At 45.1% G+C, this 17,021-nt stretch overlaps 1 protein-coding gene across 18 annotated transcripts in view; it reads right to left on the bottom strand.

Moving 5' to 3' along the window:
- Window positions 1–17,021, bottom strand: part of LOC149443234 (neurexin-2-like) — a 2,355,461-nt gene that overhangs the window by 391,985 nt on the left and 1,946,455 nt on the right. For 12 of the 18 annotated variants that reach the window (XM_089655720.1, XM_089655731.1, XM_089655723.1 and 9 more), the window contains one exon: window positions 708–797. The exons of the other annotated variants lie outside the window; for them this stretch is intronic. In XM_089655720.1, the coding sequence (XP_089511846.1) occupies window positions 708–797 (90 nt within the window). The remainder of the gene's footprint in view (window positions 1–707; window positions 798–17,021) is intronic. 18 annotated transcript variants of the gene reach the window in all.

Raw genomic sequence — 17,021 nt, 5'->3', positions numbered from 1 at the left:
TCATGAGTTTTCCTTATAGGAACGCTGAAAATCCATTGCCTTTAATTTACTTTAGCATATTACAGGACATCACAAGTGTTTTACCAGTGGAAACACAGAAGATCATGTGATTTGTTATCTTGTTCTTGTTGAACAATGCAAAAATAACATTTTCAAAAGCCCCTAGTATTTTATTGAGGGATATAGGGGTAATTCTTCAGCTCTTTGCCTTAAACGTATTTATGTCTTTTAGTGGTAATTTTGTTGCAGTGGATATTTGCATTTAATATTTTATCAAAATCAATGAAAAAGTGCAAAATGGTAGGAGTGCAACATATAAACCCTAGAATAATCAATCTTGTTGTATAACAAAAAATTTAAATATGAAACTGATGACAATTTTGGTGTCTTCTTTTTTTATATTCAAAAGGTCAGATAGCAAAATGTTACCATAGTCTTTTCCCATTTAGATACTGCTAAATGAAGTCCTTAAATATGTATCTCTCTTCCAACTGCTATTAGAATTTTTTTTTCTACACCCTATAAATCATGAATAAATGTAGAATCATCTGTGCATGTAGCATGAAAAAATGAAAACTGGCGTAAAATGAGACGATCATAAACAAAATTTAGTGACTGTCATACATAGTGAGTGTTGATTTCAAGAATTCTCTTCACCTTCTCACTTTGCCATTTTAAGCGAACTTCCCAGTCCCCACAGAAATTACCTTTGTCTAGCAGCCACTCGTCTACAACACGACCCAGGCGGTAGGGGATGCGCTGACGGGCAAGTGCCAGTCTTTCACTATCTGGGTTCCCTTTATAGAGTTTTAATAAAACAACATTAGAGGAATTAGAATCTGCAAGGTGAAAGGTTAGAAGTTAACAGTTAATGGAACATTTACAGAGGTTAACAAATGGTTAAGAAAGATTTAAATAGATTAGTCCAAACATGCCCCCATTTACTAACACACAATGAAAATATTTTTTTAAAGTATGGATTGCAAGAAATGGGAAATCAGCTGTAAATGCCAATGTTATAGTTCATCATGAAGTGCCCAATGTCTCCTTTAATAAATAATTCATATAAATAAAAGATAAAGGCTCCTTACAGTCACGTAAATCAAATCAGTAAATAAATGAATCCCAACAAAGATGTTACCTTGGCCCTAGTATGTGTATATATGCATGTGAGTTAGGGAACTTTAATTGTAAGCTCCTTGAGGACAGGGATTAATGTAAATGATTTATTGACCAATATGCAAAGCACTGAATTGTCTGCACTGTAAAAGTACCTGTAATAAATAAACAGTACTACAGATAACTTCAATATTATACACTTAATTCACTATATCACTGTTTCATAACGATATAAAAAATCATAGATAGATAGATAGATAGATAGATAGAGCAAGGATTACCATCAAGGGTAAAAATGATACAGTCTACTTGCAAAACTTGTTTTTAAGGGATTTTCCCACACGGGTTCAGCATCACATATAACACAAAAGTAAATTACAACCTCCCTTAGTTTCATTTGGAATCAGAATTTGTCTCTGCGCCGACTGTAATAATTCAGCCTCCTGGCTAAGTGGACTACTACATGCTTTAGACTGCCTCTAGACAGAATTTCATCACTCTCAGGTCAGGTCAGGTTGTCTACCTTTAAACCCAGACAAGCCACATGTTGCTGCACCATGCAGTACCACTCTTCTAGAGATAGTTAGTCTTGACACCTATTCTCAAGACATTTGTGCCATCTACCACCATCATGGGGACTCTCCATGGAGGGGTGGTGTCAGGGCAGGGCTGTGGAACGGACAGGTAGGCCTAGTGGCAGGGTAACGCACTGGCTGACGACAACCACCACCAACAGACTGAAGTCCCTCAGGGCGCGGAGTCTAAGTCCCAGGCTGCCCTTCACCAGGGCCCCTGATGGTGGGGATGGACTTGACGCAACCAGGGACCAGGTCGCGGCCCCCGAGACACCCCAGCTGCGGTAATGGCCGCCGCCAATGGCGTGTAGTTGGTGAGAATGACAATAGCGTAGTCAGACAAGCCGGGTCAATAACAACGGGACAAAACAGTACAGAACAGTAGACAGAGAATCACAGGTCACGGGCCGGGTTCAGCAACAGAAGGTCAGATCAAAGGGAAACGCAGAGAATGGTCTTAGTCACAAGCCGAGTCAGAATACCAGAAGAGTCACGAGCGTATACACAGAGCTGTAGCAAGACAAAGACACAAGACACAAGTGCAAAGAGCATGTGCAGATCCCAGGCTTATATGTACTCAGCCACACCCCTCTGGGGGATGGACCTCAGAGACCTGAAGGCATAAAAGATTCCCATCATGCTCAGCAGAAATCCAAGATGGATGCTAGCACATGGAGTAACATAACCTCTGGGAAAAGGTAGGACCTTGACAGTACCTCCTCCTCAAGGGCCCCTCCCCCTCCGCGGCTCAACAAAAGGTTTCCGAGGAAAGCGGGTATGAAACGCGCGGAGGAGGGCAGGAGCATGGACATCCGCGGAAGGAACCCAGGAACGCTCCTCGGGACCATAACCGCGCCAATGAACCAGGAACTGTAATCGGCCGCGCACCAATCGAGAGTCCAGGATCCGGCTCACCTCATACTCCTCATGACCGTCAACCCGAATGGGACGGGGCCGAGGCAGAGAGGTAGTGAAGCGATTGCAGATCAGAGGTTTCAACAGTGATACATGAAAGATATTGGAGATCCGCATCCCAGGTGGAAGGGCAAGGGCATAGGCCACCGGATTCACCTTGCGGAGAATGCGAAAAGGACCGACAAAACGGGGAGCTAGTTTGGGTGTGGGCACCCGAAGATTGAGGTTACGAGTAGACAACCACACCCGATCGCCGACCTGGTATGAAGGAGCGGGCAACCGTCTGCGATCAGCCTGGAACTTCTGACGCTGAGCCGAGTCCCTCAAAGCCCTCTGGATCTGCCCCCATGAAGAACGCAGGGCAGCAAGATGGTTCTCCACAGCCGGAATGTCCTGTGGTGAGAACCTCTCAGGTAATACCGCGGGTTGGTACCCATAGTTGGCCATGAAGGGGGACATCCCGGAGGAGGAGTTGACCGCTGAGTTCCTGGCAAACTCAGCCCAAGGCAGGAGATCGGCCCAATCGTCCTGATGGTCCGAGATATAACACCGAAGGAATTGTTCTAAGGCCTGATTGGAACGCTCCGCAGCCCCATTGGACTGCGGGTGGTAGGCTGAAGAAAAGGAGAGACTAATACCCAACTGGGAGCAGAAGGCGCGCCAGAATCTGGACACGAACTGACTCCCGCGGTCCGAGACAATCACCTTGGGCAACCCATGCAGGCGAAAAATCTCCCTGGAAAAGACCGTGGCCAGTTCTTGCGCTGTTGGTAATTTCCTGAGTGGAATACAATGGCACATTTTGGAAAAACGATCGACGACCATGAGGATGACCGTATGACCCCGAGACACAGGGAGGTCTACAATAAAGTCCATGCCCAGGTGTGACCAAGGACGCTCCCCATTGGGAATGGGTTGCAGAAGACCCATTGGAAGATGCCGTGGAGATTTATTCTGGGCACAGATCGAACATGCCGCTACATAAGAGGCGATGTCGGCACGGAGAGTTGGCCACCAGAACAACCGAGAGACGACCCAAGACAACTGGTTCCTCCCCGGATGCCCGGCAGTTTTGGAGTTATGGTAGGTACGCAGCAGACGGGTGCGCAACCCCTCGGGTACAAAACATCTACCCTCCGGTCTCTCGGGAGGAGCGTCAGTTTGAGCCGCCAAAATCTGCTCCCCAAGGGGAGAAGTCAGACTGGTACGAATGGCAGCCAGGATATGATCCGGAGGTATGACCGAGGTTGGCTCAGAGTCCTCCCTGGACAACTCAGAGTATTGCCGCGATAATGCATCAGCCCTGACATTCTTGGAACCAGGCAAATAGGAGACCACATAGTTGAACCGTGACAAGAACAAGGCCCATCTGGCTTGACGGGGTGTCAATCTTTTGGCCTCCGAAAGATAAGTCAGGTTCTTATGATCGGTAAGAATGAGGACCGGAACTGCGGAGCCCTCGAGCAGGTGCCTCCATTCCTTGAGAGCCAGAATGATTGCCAACAACTCCCTATCTCCAATCTGGTAGTTGCACTCTGCAGAGGAAAGCTTCCTGGAGTAGAACCCACAGGGAAGTAGGGGTCCATCGGGCGACCGACGTTGAGACAGGAGAGCGCCTACTCCTGTCTCGGATGCATCAACCTCAAGGACGAAGGGCAATCCAGGATTGGGATGAGACAGTATCGGAGCCGAAGCGAAGGCGGATTTCAGAGCCTCAAAAGCTACGATGGCCTCGGATGGCCACTCGTGAGGATTGCTGCCCTTCTTGGTTAGGTCTGAGAGAGGTTTTGCCAGCGTGGAGAAATTTCTGATGAATTTCCGATAGTAGTTGGCAAAACCTAAAAAGCGCTGAATAGGCCGAAGGCCATTGGGACGAGGCCACTGCAGAACTGCCGAAACCTTCTGAGGGTCCATGGAGAATCCCTCCGCAGAAATGATGTAGCCTAAAAAGGCAACTTGGGATCGATGGAATTCGCACTTCTCAAGTTTACAAAAAAGTTCGTTCTCACGTAATCGTTGCAGCACCTGCTTGACATCCTGGATATGGGACTCCATGGAGGCAGAGTAAACCAGGATGTCATCCAAGTAAACTACCACGCACTGCTGCAACAAGTCACGAAGGACATCATTTATGAATTCCTGAAAAACTGCGGGCGCGTTACACAACCCGAAGGGCATCACCAGGTATTCGTAGTGACCGGTTCTGGTGTTAAACGCGGTCTTCCACTCATCCCCCTGTTTGATCCGTACGAGGTTGTACGCCGCCCTAAGGTCAAGTTTGGTAAAGACTGTTGCCCCCTTAAGGCGGTCGAACAACTCAGTAATCAAGGGAATCGGGTAGGCATTCTTAGTGGTGATTCGATTGAGACCCCTATAATCGATGCAAGGCCTCAATTCACCACCCTTCTTCTTTACAAAGAAAAAGCCCGCTCCTGCTGGGGAAGTAGACTTACGAATGTGCCCCCGGGAAAGCGCATCCGCAACGTACTCCTCCATGGCCTTATTCTCCGCAACCGAGAGAGGATACACCCTGCCACGCGGAGGAGTGGCACCGGGTTGCAAGGATATGGCGCAGTCGTAAGGACGATGAGCAGGTAAGGCACCAGCGCGTACCTTATCAAACACGTCCTGGTACTCCCCATAATCAGTGGGCAACGCAGAGTCTGAGGAGGCACACAACACCTTAACCGGCCCACGGATGCACCCGGCCCCACACTGTGAAGACCACGAGAGAATCTCGGCAGTTTGCCAATTGAAGGTTGGATTGTGCATCTGGAGCCAGGGATACCCCAAAACCACCGAATAGTGCGGAGAAGAAATCACCTGGAAACAGGCCAACTCCCTGTGAACAGCCCCAATAGCTACCTCAACTGGCATAGTCTCGTGGGTAACCTGCGGTGGTTGCAGGGGCCTGCCATCTATCGCCTCGAGAACCAATGGGGTAACTCGAGCCTGCAGGGGAATGGAGTGCTGGGCAGCAAACGAGCTGTCCATAAACAACCCGCCAGCCCCAGAATCTACCAACGCCTGGGCCGTCACCGAGCCCTCCGCCCAAGAGAGGACAACGGTGATCAGTGGCTTATCTCTGCGGAACGCCGGGGACGAGGAGACTCCACCCAAGATCTGTCCCCGACAGGATCTCAGGTGCGAGCGTTTCCCGGACGGACCGGACAGGACAGCCGAAAGTGCCCACCAAGACCACAGTACAGGCAGCGACCTTCCCGACGCCGAGCGGCCCGCTCTCCCTCGGAAAGGCGAGCAAACCCCAGCTGCATGGGCTCACCACCAGACAATCTATCCCCAGGAGGCGTGGGAGGAGAGGGAGGAATGGGTGGGATAGAAAACGCAGGTGCCAGTCGATTGGAAGGCCTCCGCAGGCGTTCCTTGAGTGAAGGCCTCTCCCTGAGCCTGGTATCAATCAGGATCAGGAAGGAAATTAGTGCTTCCAGCTCCACAGGCAATTCCTTGGCTGCGATCTCGTCCTTCAATGCATCAGAAAGACCCTGAGAAAACGCAGCCACCAGAGCCTCATTGTTCCAACCCACCTCTGCTGCCAGGGTACGAAACTCTATGGCGTACTCGGCCACGGTCCGTGAACCCTGATGCATAGACATGAGCAGCTTGGCAGCCGAGGCGGAGCGAGCCGGTACATCGAATACCCTACGGAAGGCATCGACAAAACCGGAAAACTCGTGAATCACGGGGTCATTCCTCTCCCATAAGGGATTCGCCCAGGCCAAGGCCTTGTCTGAGAGTAGTGAGATGAGGAAACCCACCTTTGACCTCTCAGTCGGAAAAGCGTAGGGGATTAATTCAAAGTAAATCCCCACCTGGTTAAGGAACCCACGACACTGACTCGGCTCACCCCCAAAGCGCTGTGGAAGAGGGGCTGAACCGGTCATACCTCTGGACACCGCGGGTGCCGCATCAGCCGCGGCGGTAGGCACAGCAAGCGGAACAGCAGCGGGAGCGACCACCGGAGTGACAACCGGCCTAATAACACCAGGAGTAAGGTGCGCGGTGCGTGCCAGCAGAGTTTGCAACGCCTGAGCGAACTGATCCAACAGGAGATCCTGTTGATCCAGTCTGGCAACCAACATAGGAAGTGAAGGCGTACCTGCACCGTCAGGATTCATGGCACTTGTGTAATGTCAGGGCAGGGCTGTGGAACGGACAGGTAGGCCTAGTGGCAGGGTAACGCACTGGCTGACGACAACCACCACCAACAGACTGAAGTCCCTCAGGGCGCGGAGTCTAAGTCCCAGGCTGCCCTTCACCAGGGCCCCTGATGGTGGGGATGGACTTGACGCAACCAGGGACCAGGTCGCGGCCCCCGAGACACCCCAGCTGCGGTAATGGCCGCCGCCAATGGCGTGTAGTTGGTGAGAATGACAATAGCGTAGTCAGACAAGCCGGGTCAATAACAACGGGACAAAACAGTACAGAACAGTAGACAGAGAATCACAGGTCACGGGCCGGGTTCAGCAACAGAAGGTCAGATCAAAGGGAAACGCAGAGAATGGTCTTAGTCACAAGCCGAGTCAGAATACCAGAAGAGTCACGAGCGTATACACAGAGCTGTAGCAAGACAAAGACACAAGACACAAGTGCAAAGAGCATGTGCAGATCCCAGGCTTATATGTACTCAGCCACACCCCTCTGGGGGATGGACCTCAGAGACCTGAAGGCATAAAAGATTCCCATCATGCTCAGCAGAAATCCAAGATGGATGCTAGCACATGGAGTAACATAACCTCTGGGAAAAGGTAGGACCTTGACAGGTGGATATGAAACTAACATGGTCTTGTAATCACTTTCAACTGTCAGGGCATTTTGGAGTCTCACATTAGCATTAATCCAAAAGGATGGGAAGGTTTCTAGCACCTGACACAAATAAACATATAAAGCTCCTTTTCAGGTGTTTTCTCTAATCCAAATCTTTTACCTATTTTTGGTTTGGAAGGGGACATATTTTCAAACACTTTATTAGAAGTATATATGGGCTCTTGAATTTGGGAATGTAAATCCTACATAAACGTCTCTTTAGCTCCACCTCAAAAGGTACTGCACCACCAGTAACACCATATGCCAATTATTTGTACTCCGTCTCTCAGGCCATCTGACAGAGGAGGTGACATAGAGGTATACAATGGCTAAACATTGAAAAGTTACACATTTCTTTCAATATATAGGGCATAAAGGGAAACCCCATATCTACTATTAAGATCCTTCTGGGGACCCTCATGTGACTCATTTGCTCTCGCCAGATACCAAGCATGTCCACCAACTTGGTTCTCTCCCACAGTAGACAAATTCACTGCTAGTCTCTTTGATGATTGTTTTAGCAGTCCCAGTAAGAAAGTCTTACCAACCACTGCTGTAGGTGTCACTGTCTTCATTTGAGAGTGCTGGGGTTAAATTGACTCTGTCAGCTCCTCTTTTCTTTTTGAATTTGATATTCCTCCCAGTAATGTTTCCAGGTTATAGCAGCTATGGCGCATACCCTGAGCGCCACTTAAAGAGGGTGCCAAGGCTCTCCCCCCCCCCAATACCATGCTCTGGAGCTAGGACTGCCCCACATCCTTGCAATGAATTACACGTTTGCCCTAGCAGCATTTGGGTCAGGTGTGTGGAACCTCCTCAGTCCAGATCCACTCCATGCCTCCTGACTGCCACTGCCTGGTTGATGCTGCTGCACTGAAGAAAGGGTAAGGTAAAGGACCTTCATTTAATCAGTACAGATTACAGCATGTGCAAAATACAGTTACCTCTTTTGGCTTCTGGCTGCTGCTGAAGCTGCGCTGTAGGAAGGGCCTTCATCAAATAAGAAATTTAAAAAGTTTGTTTCGACCAGTTTGGTTCAAATGAATGCTTAGCATTGTAAGGGTTTTTGTGTAGGCTTTTGTGTAGAACAGTCGGTCCTTGGTGGATGCTGTAATACACAGCAGCAGTTTATGCTGCATACAGTAAGCTGTGCTGTCGCTCTGCACAAGTGCTAGACACTTCCTTTTTTTAACCAGAAAAACAACAGAGCTGGTCATATGCATCTTAGCTGTTTAGGAACAGCCTTGTAATTTTACTTCCAATATTTTTTATTGCCATTTTAACAGAATATAAAGCCAACATTTGAATAAAAATAGCCTTTTGCATAAAACAAAATGTAGATAACATGAAATTGCACAAGAGTACACAGCCCAGTTGTCAAAGTCCAGCTGATCTAAAAATAGTATGAAATAACAAAGGGAAGGGAACTGTGCGCATGACCATGCCATCCAAGTAACTTGCCCCCTAAAGCACAGCATAGAACCAACAAAGAAAAATTAACAGTCAAAAGGATGCTCAGTCACGGCCATGAGCTTTCCAATGTATCTCGGGCAAAGACTCCATTCCAAAAACTATGAATCCGTGGACATTCCCACCATATATGGTACATAGACCCTTACAAATCATACCCTCAAAAACAAAGAGTGGAAGCAGAGGGGTACATTTTAGCTAAACATGTAAGAACTAGGTACCCTCAGGTGAGTATTTTCAAATTAGCTTCCATCAGAGACACATTCATAATTCTAGGGTAGGATCTTAGAAAGCACTTATGCCATAAATTTAAATCTTTGTCCTCCCCAAGGTCCAGCTCCCAGTAAGACATATAGGAAAACTTGGGGGGTATGCCCAATATCAGCCTGTATAAGGGAAATACCCCTGCATACACCCCTTTTATATGGGTCACCTTGTAATGTTCCAGTTAATCAGACCAAAGCGGGCGTAGATAATGTGAAATCTGAAAAAACCTAAAACGTTCCATCGACGGCAGCCTAGTAATTTTATCTGTAAACACAGTACTGTGAAAAAGCATTTGCTCCCTTCTTGATTTTTTTTTTTTTTTTTGCATATTTTTGTCACATGTAAATGATTCAGATCACCAAAAAAATTTTTAAATTACATAAATATAACCAAAGTATATACAAAATACAGTTTTTAAAAAATTATTTAATTTATTATGGGAAAAAGCTGTCCATACCTGCCTGACCCTATGTGGAAAAGTAATTTCCCCCTAAAGCTAACAACTGGTTGTGCCATCCTTGGAATCAAACTATTTGGATAACTGGCAATGGGTCTTTCACATCGCTCTGGAGGAATTTGACCCACTCTTTGCACAGTTGTTTTAATTCAGCCATATTGGAGGGTTTTCGAGCATGAATGGCCTGTTTAAGGTCATGCCACTGCATCTCAATTAGATTTATATCCGAACTTTGACTAAGCCACTCCAAAACCTTTTTAATTTCTTTGCTTTTTGAGCCATTCAGAAGTGGACTTGCTGATGTGTTTTGGATCATTGTCCTGCTGCATAACCCAAGAGCGCTTGAGCTTGAGGTCACAAACTAATGGCCGGACATTCTCCTTCTGGATTTTCTGGAAGAGTGCAGAATTGATGGCTCCATCAATTATGGCAAGTTGTCCAGGTCCTGAAGCAGCAAAGCAGCCCCAAACCATCAAACTACCTCCACCATGTTTGACTGTTGGTATGATGTTCTTTTCATGAAATGCTGTGTTAGTTTTAAGCCAGATGTAATGGGACACACACCTTTCAAAAAGTTCAACTTTTGTCTCATCAGTCCACAGAATATTTGCCCAAAAGTTTTGGAGATAATCAAGATTTTTTTTGACAAGTGTGAGCCTTTGTGTTCCTTTTGGTCAGCAGTGGCTTTTGCCTTTGAACTGTGACATATTTGCCCAGTCTTTTTCTTATTATTGAATCATGAACACTGACCGTAGCTGAGGGATGTAAGGCCTACAGTTCTTTAGATGTTGTTATGGGTCCTTTATGACCTCCTGGTGAGTTCTCGTTGTGCTCCTGAAGTAATTTTAGTAGGCCGACCACCCCTAGGAAGGTTCACTACTGTTCCAAGTTTTTTCAATTTTGGATAATGTCTCTCACCGTGGATCGCTGGAGTCCCAAAGCCTTTAGAAATAGCTTTGTAATCCTTTGCAGAGTGATACGTCAAGTACTTTGTTTCTAATCTCTTCTTGAGTTTCTTTAGATCGCAGAATGATGTGCTGCTTTTTGAGATCTTTTAACAAGCTTCGCTTTGTCAGACAGCTTCTATTTAAGTGATTTTTTGATTCAACAGGTCTGGCAGTAACCAGGCCTGGGTGTGGAAAGTAAAAAAAACTCAGCTTTCCAAAAAATGTGGTTAATCACAGTTCATTCATGATTTAGTAAGGAAAGGTGGTGATTACTTTCTCACGTGTGAAGGTTTGAGCAGCTTTTTCCCCTTAATAATGAAAAACTGCATTTTGCATTTTACCGGGTTTATCTTTGTGTAATATTAAAATGTGTTTGGTGATCTGAATAACTTAAGAGCGATTAATATGAAAAAAAAATAATCAGGAAGGGGGCAAATACTTTTTCACAACACTGTACAAGGCATTCTCTAATTTCCTGGGGTGAAGTGGTGGGCGAATGTCGTCACAATCTACACCTCAGATCAAATCAGTACAATTGGTAATTCTAATACTTTCATATCTGAAATCCTCCATGGGTCAAGGCAGACTCTGATCTTCCTCTGCGGGGTGTAGAAAGAAAAGTTGCTGAATAAACTTACTTAAATTACATCATAGACCAGTGAAAGCAAAGAAGGTGCAGTAATAATTTTCAGTGCTTCCTACAGGCACAGTTTTTCAACAAATACACCCCAGGGCAAAACATCAGCAGGAACATTCACATTTTCACCCCCTGCTGGCTTTACGGGGATTTTCCCATGGTTGCTAGGGATGACTGCAGACATCCAAGCAAACATGATGGGAAACTACAGACCTTTGCTGAACCAGGTTACCTTGTTTAGTATCGCTGCACCACAAGCAATGCACTTGCCTTACTGCCGTGCGAGCTTTCCATATTGCATCTCCCTACATACTAAAGTACACTCACATCTCATTGAAACTACTGAACCACACCTCTGTCTCCTGAGTAAAGGGTAGAACTTTAAGAACACATGCCACTCACCAAATGTGCCTTTAAGGCTTTTTTGCCCACTTTATAGTCTGTACAAAAGTGATTTTACATCAGATTTTCCATGCACAGACTCAGCATCACACAGGACAAAAAAGAAAATTACAGCCTCCTCACTACTTTAGTCTGGTTGGATCCACAGTCTGTCTTCGCATAGACTGTAATAATTAGAATACTTTATTTCTCAGTATGCTTCCAGACAGACTTTCACAACTCTCAGGCAATTGCCTGCGCAGGTTGCCTATCATACAGCCAGACAGTCCAGAACACAGATGCAGAGTATCTGAACACAAACACAGTGTATCTGTACACACACTGCTGCCTCATGCAGCATGACATTCCTAGTGAAGAAGGAGCCTGCCAGACTGATTGCTGTTTTTTTTTTTTTTTTTAAGGAAAACCACCACCCTACAATCAGCACACTTTACACCTGCTCAGAAAACATTTGCATTAGCAATCTATGTTCCATCCAGATAATAATATGCATCTTTACACATTAATATATACAGTACATATTTTTCCAGATGCCAGGTTGCCATGGCAACCAGAAATCACATCCTCAGACTCCCACCCGGCCTACTGCCTGCTTCCGGGAAAACCACAGAGACCAACCCAACCAGCCGGGGGGAGAGAACTGCATGTCCAGGGTGTCAGGCAATCGGAGTGGCCAGCAGTGAGTGGGCTGGTGGAAGCCTGGGCTGGTCAGATTGGTCTCTGTGGTTTTTCCGGAAGCAGGACGTAGGCCGGGCGGGAGTCCGATGTCCCGCTGTCAAGCCCGCTGCAAGTGACATAGTCGGCGGTGGCCGGTCCTAGTCAGCCTCCTCCATGGTCCTTGCTGCCTAAATTATTTCTGCCTCTCATGTGGCCTTCTACTGACCTCGGGCCCTCATGAGGTGCTGCCTCTGTCACCAGCAAGAACTGCTCAGGATGATGAGAGTGGTGTGTTGCCTTTATGAATCCACAGCCTGTACAATGTCACTCAGGCATCGGCCTGACCACATGTGGTGTGGCCTTTTTATGGCAATTGCCACCCTGCCCCCAGCCCAGTCTGCCCCTGGAGAGGCATCGGCACCTGTAGGCATATGCCTACAGTGCTTATTGGAAAATCCAGCCCTGCTGACAAGAGTAAATGTAATCGAATAATAAAAGTGGAAATATCTTTCCCTTCTTTATTACCTGACATACGGTAGTCAGCAACCATCTGTTTGGGATCATAGTATGGCTCAAAGCGATCAGACAACACCTGTATGTATTGCATATACAGTACAGGTGTACTACGGTTTACAAATTTAATGCGTTCTCAGGGACGTTTTGTAATGCAAAAAATTTGTAAACCGAAACGCGATTTCCTATAGGAATGCATTGAAAACCAATTAATCCGTTCCGCAGGTCATTATTATTATTATTATACAGTATTTATATAGAGCTAAAAGGTTTGCTCAGCGCTGTACATTATAGTGGGGGACAGAACATGAGACAATACAGTAACAAAACAATACACGAGGGGTTTGAGGGCCCTGCTCTTTCGAGCTTACAATCTAGGTTAGAAAAAAGTTTTAAAAAGTAGCTGTCACTATAGGTCAGTGTCGGTTTCTAAATGCAATTACTGTATTTTATTTTCTTCACTATAGCTCAGAGAATCAGCTGTCACTTTCCCCCCAGCTAAAAGAAAGAAAGTTTCCTTTTAGTTTATTTCCCCGATGTAAAAGAAACAATGTTTCATTTTAGTTTGTTTCCCGAGATGAAAGAAAAGTATCCTTTAGCTCCGGGGAAAGTTACAGCTAATTCTGTGAGCTATAGTGAAGAAAAAAAAAAGCCGTCAGTTGCATTTAAAAATCGGCACCGACATACACTTCGTATTGCGAAAAAAATTCTTGAAAAATTTGTAAACTGAGGCATAATTTTCAATTGATTTTTATTTTCATAAACCGAAAATTACGTTAACTGAGGCGTTTGTAAACCGAGGTACACCTGTATATATTTTTTTAATACATTGCATGAACTTATTTCCTTTGTGGACCATTCTTTTTATATACAGTATATTTTTATTTTGTAAAAGGTGAACTTATCCTTTAGCTGCGTATAAACTCCACTGCAATAAACATGTTCACTTACTATTATGCTGGAAGGTGACCACTACATACATACATACAGTAGCACAGATCTAGCTATCTGGCACTGTGCATATGATATAGCAGCAACAGGACAGAGACTTGTCTGCCACTAGGATTCACATCATGAAGTTATGAGCAACCACAGTTAAACAGCCAGAACATAGGAACGATTACTTAATAGTCTCTGCTTCTGGTTTGGATAAAATACAGTTTTGCAGTAATGCAGCTTCTATCAGAACACACATGGTAGACACATGGTGTAAGCTCCTCTCTCTCCACTTCCCGCTTCTGTGGTTTCAAAGTCCCTCCCAGAGACAGGTGTAGCACCCTCCTAGTTTAGATAGGAGGAGCTAGAGTCCTGATTGTCAGTGAGGAAGGCTGAGTAGTCGGAAGATTAAATTGTGGTCAGGAGTTGAGAGGCTCTGCAGCCCAGCCCCTCTGTAATTTCCCCCTGCTCTAGGGCTTTTGAGGAAGCCCTAGAGGCAATGAGTGGATTTGAGGAATGGCTGGCTTTCAGTCTTGAAGGATCCTAGCCAATCCCCAACAGGAGGTTGGAAAGGAGCTGGGACACTCTTAAAAGTGTTGGAGCCTGCTCAGCTGCAGGAGAGTTTGGGTGGAAGACAGTGATGAAGATATGAGGCTGAAGGCAGGAGGTTGCAAGAAGGTCCAGTGGGATGGGGCCTACCTGGAGGCCTGGAGCTGGAAAAAGAGAAGCTCAGAGTTTCACTTGCCCCAGAATGAGGACCACCTGTATGGCAGGGAATAAGTGGCCAAGCTTAAAGGCCTGGTAGCAGCCATCAACCTATCAGCGGTACAAGAGAGGATCTGTGAGGATTGAACACTGTGGTGGGAAACCAGATTTCATGTCTATTTGGGACTGTCCACTTTTAAAGTAACAGACACCAGATCCCCTGTTCAGGGATACCTCCAGATTGCTGGATGAAGAGGAGGATCTGTGGTGGTACGTTAAGGAGATGCTGGCTAGCTCTCCAACAAAGACTGTGTTGCAGTAAAGGCTTGTAAATAGTTCCAGGAAGTTGTACTCAGTTCATCAGTTTCCTTGGGTTTCCTGTACACCCCTAACCCTGCCTCAGTTCAAATCCCCTAAATAAAACAACAAAACCAAATCTCAATGACTGATATTTTGATTCTGGATGCAAGCCTGTGTGAAGATACGTGTTGTTTGGCTGTGCAAGACTATAGGGGTCCAAAGACTTCTAGCGACTTCCAAGGGGGTAGTGCTACACAGGAAGGGTAATACATAATTAAATCCAACACTGTGATATTAGCAATCTACACAATTTTGGGTACTGAATTTAGTCAGTGTTTCATGGGCACGTGCAATTTTAGGCTTGACATGTTTGGTATCCACTCACTCATCACAACCTCATCTTTTAAATTTTACTAAAAATTGGATAATCTTTCTGTGCACTAAAATTAACTTTATTATATTTTTACCCAATATGTGTGTTTGATAAATTGGGGGGTGCTAACATCATATGATATAAAAAAATGCAAAAACCATCATTTTAATCTCCAGGGTATGGGGTGTTGTATGAAAGCAGTGGGCCTGTGTGTGAGACTATAAATTGGGTCCTATGGGTAGTGAATGCACTCAATACTGGGCATTGCTTAAAGGGATGTTGTCAAATAGAGTCAGAGGTAACTTACTGTATATAGTAAAGAATGATACAGTGCTGAATAGGGAAATGTAGAGCACAGTATCTGTGAAGGTACATTGGGGGGGCAGGACCCAACATTAGACGTTGAAGCACTTGTTCAGTGGTTCGTAGTAGGTAACTGACTTACTACTGACCTCTGAACTCTGTCATTTACTTCTGATCCCTTCACTCTGGTCACTTACCACTGGCTCCTGAACTCTGCATTACTATTGACTCCAACTCATTACTGAACTCTGAACTCGGCATCATTTACGACTGCCCCCTGAACTGTGAGTCACTTACTAAAGACCCCTGATCTCTGTGTCACCTGCTCCCGACCCTGAACTCTGCATCACTGACTCCTGACCCCTGAATTCTGTGTCACTTCCTAACGACCTCTGTGTCACTTTTTGCTGACCCCTGAACCACTTTCTCCTGACCCCTGAACTCTGCATCACATATTCCTGACCCTTGAACTCTGCATTACGTACTACTGACATTTGTGTCAACTTTTTCTGTCCCCCAAACTCTGTCACTTACTCTTGACCCCTGAGTTCTGTGTCACATACTAATTACCTCTGTTTCACTTACTGCTGACCCCTGAACTCTGCATTACTTACTCCTGACCCCTGAACTCTGTGTAATTTATTACTACATCACTTATTAAAGAGTTCAGGGGTGAGAAGTAAGTGGTGAAGAGTTCAGTAGTGACACAGAGAAAAGAGTGCAGTAGTAATTAACACTCTGTCTCACCTCTATAATGCTTACTTGTGTTCTTCTCTCTGGAGTCTTCAAGATACTGAAAGCTCTTCCATTTTTCTATTCCCTGGTCCAGTGGACGGGGCTAAATTACAGCTAATCATAGGCCAGCCTATTTGACCAGGGAATAGGTGGAGAAGGAGAAAAAGAGCCAGAGCTGCAGTACCCTGAGTACAGTGAGGAGTTTAGGGAGATGGAGAACACAGGTAAGGTAAAAAAACAAAAATACTGATCAATTCCCCAAAGTAGTATAATGTTACTACTGGTTACTGGTAACATTATACTACTTTGGTCATAGTGCAATATGAAAAAAAATCTTAAAAAAGAGAAATAAATGTAATAAAAAAAAAAATTATAATTTTTTTTTTGTACTGTCAACAGTCAGTGTCCCTGATCACCGCCATACCAGTTATATGATGATGCTGTACTGCACTGGTGACAGTATGTAAAAACAAAATGGTGAAAATAATTTTTTTTAATTTCTTCATTTTCCAAAAAATTATGACAAAAAAAATTACAACTTCAACTGCCTGTTATGAAATATGTACTTTGCAAAAAGGGGTCATTTGTGGGATATCTGTACTGTTCTGACATTCTTGGACCTCAGGAAATTAGATTGGCTGTCTTTTCAGATATATCCCATAGTTTGAGAACTCTATAACTTTCCTACAGACTAAATAATAAATACTAATTTGGGTTATTTTCAGCAAAGAAATGTAGCAGAATACATCTTGGCCTAAATATATGAAGAACAATTATTTATTTGCAAACTTTTATAACAGAAATATTTCAAAACTTTTTTTTTTTTTTTTGTTAATTTAGCAAAAAATAAAAACCCCAGTGGTGATTAAATACCACCAAAAGAAAG

Source organism: Staurois parvus, unplaced genomic scaffold (assembly GCF_062004578.1).
Source record: "Staurois parvus isolate SC_StPar_1 unplaced genomic scaffold, SC_StPar_1.0 ptg000866l, whole genome shotgun sequence".
Lineage (NCBI taxonomy): Eukaryota > Metazoa > Chordata > Amphibia > Anura > Ranidae > Staurois > Staurois parvus.
The sequence above is the reverse complement of the archived record's forward strand: the minus strand, read 5'-3'. Positions and strand labels throughout refer to the sequence as shown.